The sequence below is a fragment of the Heterodontus francisci genome, chromosome 42 (assembly GCF_036365525.1).
Source record: "Heterodontus francisci isolate sHetFra1 chromosome 42, sHetFra1.hap1, whole genome shotgun sequence".
Taxonomy (NCBI): Eukaryota; Metazoa; Chordata; class Chondrichthyes; order Heterodontiformes; family Heterodontidae; genus Heterodontus; species Heterodontus francisci.
In genome coordinates this window covers 11,861,909-11,869,270 of record NC_090412.1, presented here as the reverse complement: position 1 = coordinate 11,869,270, position 7,362 = coordinate 11,861,909, and the positions used below count along the sequence as shown (strand labels likewise).

General features: G+C 39.4%; 1 protein-coding gene across 1 annotated transcript; it reads right to left on the bottom strand.

Moving 5' to 3' along the window:
- Positions 1-216: 216 nt before the first annotated feature.
- On the bottom strand, positions 217-3,937 carry LOC137355327 (leucine-rich repeat, immunoglobulin-like domain and transmembrane domain-containing protein 2). The gene is made up of 3 exons (XM_068020317.1): positions 3,831-3,937; positions 2,945-3,726; positions 217-1,022 (listed from the first exon to the last, which is right to left on the bottom strand). Exons 1-3 carry the CDS (start codon positions 3,935-3,937, stop codon positions 217-219), a joined length of 1,695 nt encoding a protein of 564 aa, XP_067876418.1.
- Positions 3,938-7,362: the final 3,425 nt, after the last annotated feature.

The window sequence follows — 7,362 nt, the reverse complement described above, 5'->3', positions numbered from 1 at the left end:
GATTTTTACTCTGTTTGTTAATGGCTATTTAATCTCGATGCCAGAAGTGTGTCTATAAATGGCAATAACAGATAGTCATGTTTTAACACAGACCACAATAACTGTGCCATATTGTCAACAGATGTGTAATATAGTCAGGGCATCCAGCCCTAATTATAAAATATTCACTGGTGCCTTAAGTAGGTTTTGACGAAAACAAGCTAATGCTAGTTTTGTCTAATACAATTCATCACTATTCTTGTGCTCGGTTTTGGTCTTATGGGTTTTGTCATCTGATTTTTTACGTCGCCTCCTGTCTTCCTTGGAGTCTCTGTTACAGAGTTCAGCATCGCTGCCTGTCTGCAAACTGTCAAAGGTGACATCCCGTGCTCCAGTCTTCAGCGTTTTTTCTCCTCGTCTTTGTCTTCGACAAAACTTGCCACATCTATCAAAGCAGCTGAAACGGGTCTCTGTCGTACAAGCGTACATTCCTGCTGGGACTGCCAAAACCATGGCGCACACAATGACTATAATGTGAATGAGCTTCTCTCTTTGCTCCATTTCACTGATATCACTACCTGTAACAAATATAATGCATTGACTTCTCTTCGGAGGCTGGTTCCTCAGTGTCACGCACACCTTGTACTTTGTTGCTGGAAACAGATCATTAATTGCATAAGTATTTACCCCTGGTCCGATGTAAATCATTTCCTTTTTAGCATCTTCAAATTTCCCGAAGTGCAGGGTGTACCAGGTTTCAGCAGGGTTCCGTGTTGCTGTGTACCACTCCAGGGTTATGCCATATACTGTCTGCTTTGCAATCCTAACATCTATATAAACATTCTCCTCCTCCAAGGATGAAGGGGACAAGGATGATGGGGTAGGTAAAGTTTCTGAAGTTAAAATTGTCACCAGAATCCGCACAGATGAGTTTCCAAGATAGTTAGTAGTAATGCAAATGTAACTTCCTTCATCTGTACTGTGGGCTGATGGAATCACCAGCACTGACTTCACTGTTTCTTCATCAATATTTGTGACAGACACTATAATTAATATAAAGATTTGTTTTATTTACATAATTTCCATTATTAATGCAAACTATTCACAGTTTTATATAAAATGTATATAATATTGTCTAAGCTCCCACCATAAGCACAAAGGAAAAACATTGAGTCAAATTACTTCAGGTACAGAAACTTAACAGAGTGAGATGGGAATTGCATGTCTTTTCCTGCAATTCAACATCCTTGCACTCTTCTTTTAAAAAAAAGTTTTACTCAACTCAAAAGTTCTAAATTGGCTGTAAAGTGCTTTGGGATAGCTTGTGTTCATGAAAAGCACTCTCTAAATGCAAGTATTTCTTTTTTCAACCTTTTTGAATCTGTAACATTACTTATTACTGCAGGGTGCATTGAGTGCAGCAAATAGGGGTCTTTAGATATGGTTGACGTCATAGATTGACCGTCCTGACATCCAATTTCTAATGTTATGAGGGAGTAAGGTTGGAATCTGGGCTCTCTCTGAACTTGTTGATATTATTAATGGCCCAAGCGCTCCAATCGATGACTTGGATACTTTTAAAATTCTGACGATGACCTGGGTTGTAGTTATACAACATCAGGTTGGAACCCCAAATGAGATATGACTAAATACTACAGCTGATCTCACAACTCACCTTAACTGTGTTTAGAAATTCGAAGGAATTCTGACTTGCAAGTTATATGGTGAAATTGCTGTGTTGTACACCTGAGATCACTTTGCATTGAGACAGAAGTGGTAGTACAATGGTCAGAAAAGTGCTACCCAATTTATCCCAAGCATAAAGGAATGAGTTTCACTGATATAATGGCAAATTGACTCCAGACCAGTTAAAGAACATCAAAAATGTTCATAATCCATCCCTCCGCATTTGATGCAAGCAAATTATACTTTCCTTAATTTCCTTCATGAAATACTATGTTGCTGTAGACAACTAAACTGGTTAGAACGTTATTGGTTTGTGATGTCATGGGTGCAGAAGTACAATGGGGTCTGATATCAGAGCAGCAAAATTACTGAATATTAATTAATAAAATTAATCTGCATACTCTGAGGAATCAAGTTATGGTTTAGGAAACTAGGACTTGCAGGATGAAAAAAGTCCAAGACCCATCTAGTTCCCTTCTACTGTCGCATGATATACTGCTAATAGAGTTGTCAATTAATCATAGCAATCAATCTTTATCATTTAGCCCACAACCAACCCAGAAATGACAGTTTGCATTGATGTCTTATACGAAATATATACACATACACTAACAGATCTCAGGGTTTTCCTCATGGTGATTTAGAGGGTCTACTACTTTATAATAAGGGGGTTATCAACAAAATGGTACTAAGTGTGCAGCAAGTGATAACTTGAGGGCGGCACAGTGACGCAGTGGTTAGCACCGCAGCCTCACAGCTCCAGGGACCCAGGTTTGATTCTGGGTACTGCTTGTGTGGAGTTTGCAAGTTCTCCCTGTGTCTGCGTGGGTTTTCCCCGGGTGCTCCAGTTTCCTTCCACAGCCAAAGACTTGCAGGTGATAGGTAAATTGGCCATTGTAAATTGTCCCTAGCGTAGGTAGGTGATAGGGAATATGGGATTACTGTAGGGTTAGTATAAATGGGTGGTTGTTGGTCGGCACAGACTCGGTGGGCCGAAGGGCCTGTTTCAGTGCTGTATCTCTAAATAAAGTAAACGTGACATTTATGGAAAGTCAGACTATGTGCAAGATTTTGTAAGTACTCATAATGTAATTCCTTTATAAATCACGTGATGTATCATTTGGTGGTCTATAAATTAAACTTTTGTTAGACTCAAAAGCCATCTCATAAAAAGGTGGTAAACTTTGTGGCTTTCGTTTTCCAGAATGCGGTTTTAAATGCTATTGTAAGAAGGTAAAAAAAAAAGGCTAACTTTCAGATAGTGACAATAGGAACATACCATTAAATCTCCGAATGATCTTCACACCATTTGTCCACCACACTGTAGGGGTAGGATTTCCTTTGGCTTCACAGGAAAGATGTACTTTCTCTCTAAGTGGAACACTAACATTCGCGTTCTCAGACGTTGCTAACGGTTTAAAGCAACTTTTTAGTTCCACTTCGTAGAAAAATTTCCCTGCCCTGGAATCTGGGCCTGAACAGGATAGGTAAGAATTCATCAGAATAATAGGGGGACTGATGGATTTGACGAAATGTACAAAACCTTTAAGACGGCAGTCACAGAACCATGGATTATTATGGAGAGCTAGTACTGCGTTGGAGGTACTTTTCTCTTGACCCTCAACCTGCTGTGTTCTCTGATAGACCGGCCAGTTTAGGAACACATCTGGAGAAATCACTGTCAGCTGGTTGAAGGATATGTCCAAGTAGGTCAAGTTGGTGAGATACCTCAGAGCATGTTCTGGAAGAACATCCAGTCGATTGTGCTTCAAATCCAAAATTTTCAAAGCGGGACAATCCTGGAAAGCTGTCCATGGTACTGAACGCAATTTGTTCCCTTGCATTCGCAACTCGGATAGATTGGTCATATCTTGCAGACTCTTCGCATGCATGAGTGTAATATCATTAAAATTCAGCCACAGGTATTCCAAGGCACGGGTTACGGAGAACGCACCACGAGGTAATTCTGCCAGACGAGAATTTTCTATTCTGATTTTTTTGATATCGGGTGGAATATTCACTGGTATTCTTCGCAAAGAGGAAGATATGCAGAGCAAACTTCTGTAAAACAAAACACACATTTGCAAACGATCCTCATTTTCAAATATACACCTACAAATTTCACGAAATGGTAACTCAAACAACAGTGAAAACCTGATTCTCACCTTCCAAAGCTATCATTTCTGCAAGAACACTCCGGCACACAAGATGCAACTGTTCGTTTAGCAGAACAGAGCAGAAGAAGACAGTAAATGTTCCAAAGTATGTCCATGATTCCTCAAATGTAGACAAGGCGTTTGTCTTCACACCAGACGCGTTCACAATTTGAGATTACATCGAATCACATTAACAGTAATCTTATCTGACGTAACCTTGAACTCGGCCAGAGGTTCGACATAGAAAACAGCTCAAATCACCCAAACCAAAATTCTATCCAGCGGATTACATATTTTTATGAAATATATTAGAATATATTTAAGTTGATTAGAGAAGTTCATGAAAAGAAATTTATGAACGAAATTCATTTCGACATATAATTTTAAACCAAAATAAATATGATAAACATATACTTTTAAAATTCAACTTTAAAGCCTCATATCTTTGTCTCTCTCATTCTTAAAAGTACACTTTATAGACAAGCGTCTTGCGGGTAAATGTCCCCGATTTGTTCCTCCTCTCTGGACAGGTGGGCGCTTTGTACATGTAGTCTCATGGTGACTGCTTTTACAAGACTTGAACTACAGAAGATTATAAAGGTCTTTTGGCTAACTATAATTAATATTGATTGCAGGTTAACATCTCCAAGCTTAGTTATTTTGGAACATATTTAGAAATTCGTGAAAACGGCAACTGAAGAAAGTCTGACTGCTAAAAAAAGGAATGATTTGCATTTATTTAACGCCTTTCACGACTTCAGGAGATCCCAAAGCGCTTTACAGCCAATGAAGTGCTTTTGGAGTCCAATCAATAAACCAATGATTTCAAATAGGTTAAAGCCTGTGGCTTAGCCTCCACACATCTTCTGGACACAATGGCCCTACATTGGACGCAGTTGCAACTATGACTTTTGAAGCAGTTTTAGATGCGTATTTGCATTGAAGTGCCATTAAAACTAGCAACATGGGCCCCAATCGGTTTTGCAAATGCACTATGGAGTGTGTCAGGCCTCTCCAGAAGTTATCTCACACTTTTACTTCTGCCTGTATTCCCTTCTCAGCAGTTGAAGATTCCAGTTTGGCAGTGTTGGCTCCTTCCTTGTCAGAACTCTGAATTGTCTTGTTCTAGAGTGCTCTCTTGCACATGTCCCAATACTATTTACCGAGTGGGGAGGAGAAAGTGTAAACTCGCCAAGTATTTAAATTAAGGTCAGATAGCTCCCTCCAGTGAGAACTTTGCACATTGGCTGTGAAATCAGTCAATGGGATTGATACCCCATGGAATGTCAAACCAGAACCCAGTGTAAGATTACTGACTCCGAGCAGTCTTACATCATTACTCGGAAATGCGCTGATTAGAAAAAAGAAAATTAATGGGAACCAACTGTCAGGAAATGTGATTCAAAGCAGCGTCCCTTGGACAGCAAGTATTACTGTTTCTGTGGGATTTGAGACAGCATCGAAAGATGAAACTCTGAAAGTCAACGACCTCCTGTCTAAAACGGGTGTAACACGTTTTAATAAATCATTACCGCCACAGCGATCAACTCCCAATTGAACCTCACTGAGTTCCTGGACCTTGCCAATAAAGATTTATCCGCGTCGCCTTGTGGAAGGAAGGGGTATTGCGAGGGAGACAATTTCTTAATTCCCCAGCTTCTGGATTCATACAAAATTATGCTTGACAAGTGTACCATAAACATTGTTTTATGGAATGATTTACTGTCTACCTCTTTGATCTGGGGCAAGTTATTAATGTTATGTACTTTGTTGCTTCACAATTTTAGGTGATATACTGTATAAAATCTCCCTCTCTTCCGTCTGTTCAGGCACAAATATTCAGAACTCCTGGTGGGACAGGTTGGATGCACCAAAGGGTCTTTACCTGTCCGTCTTTGTAACTCCTCATAAACGGTGAATGCACCCAAAACAAAATTACAATAGTAAATAAAAGCTTGCCTTGAAGGTCAGTGATCATTGAAGAAAACCTCTGACTATAGTGTCAGATAGGGATTGCACCATGGAATGTAGGTGAGTTAGAAAGTGGTAAAAATGCATTACAACACTTTCACACTTGAGATCAGGGTTTCAATCCAGTTTGATGCAATTTTTCTTTTAGTGTTTTCTATAAGAACCCTGAGTGAAATTGGTTTGGGCAGTCAAATCCAGACCCTGGGGGCATAAATCCTGAACTCAAAGGAATAATTTCACACAAAAGTGGCAATCTCAATGAAGTGAGGGGGCCAATGTGAGAAAGAGAAATCTAAACTGGACCACTTCCAGATGTTTTTCTGGGAGACAGTATTGGGATAGAGTGAGAATGGGAATCATTATTCTGCATCTTACCCAATTTGTATGTGAACTTGAAGTATTTGACCCTCTATGACAATTTGAAAATTGTAACAGTCCCCAGAACTAATATGTCTCATTTGGATTGGAACCCAAAATCTCAGGCCAATATGAATTCTGAATCTTTAATATAAAAGAAGATTTGCATTTATATAGCACCTTTTCATGTCTCTTAAAAATGTCTCAAAGCACTTAACGTACATTGAATTGCTTTGAAATGCAAAGAGGGGCAATGCAGCTGATCCAAAGTGCCATAGGACTGGCCATGTATGTAAGCATAGCAACTATTTTGTACACAAGATCCCATTAACTAACAGCATTGATAGAAATGGACAGTTAATCTGTTTTTGGTGGTGTTGAATCACAACAATGAAGGCAGTCATTTGGCTCTTTCAGTTCATCCTTCCTTAAAAACCTAAAGTCTCTGCCCTCCCCCCATTATATTGTCTAACTGCCTTTTGAAGACTCCAGAAGTTTTGGCCTGACTACTCTACCATTCCAGATATTGATCACCCTGTGTGAAGAAGTGCTTCCTGACATTGGTCCTAAGTTGAGCTTTTACCCAGTTTGTACCCATGTCTGTTTGTCCTGCATTCTTAACTGGCAATAATGCTTAGAATTAGCTAGCTATTCCATTCCATACCATTTATATACATCTATTAGGTTTCCTCTCATTCACTTCCTTTTGAGGCTAAAGAGATCAAACTCTATCTCTCCTTATTACTCAGTCCTATGGCACTTTAGATTAGCTGCATTGCCCCTCTTTGCATCACTTGGCTTTCATGACTCCCTTGTTCTAGCCAAGGGTAGTATTCAATGTGTGGCCTTACAAAAGCACTAGAAAGTTCAGCATGATAACATCAGATTTATACCCTACTGATTTAGCAATAAAACATAGCCTTCAGAAAACTCTTGGAAAAAGTTCCACATGAGAGACTGCTACACAAGCTCAAGGCAGTGGGTAACTTAGATAAAATGTACAGGTGAACAAGGAAATACCTTAAAAAGATGAAGCAGTGAACACTTATTAGGGGATTGCTGGGGAAATGTATTGAGCAGAGTGCAGCCATGATTTCCCAATATGTGCAGTCAGCATTCCTAATAATGGTCCCCTGCTTTTGGAGGTCTAGATCTAGCAGTGCTGAATATTTCATAATACCAAGATACATCTATAATTGTTTATAAAACTTTC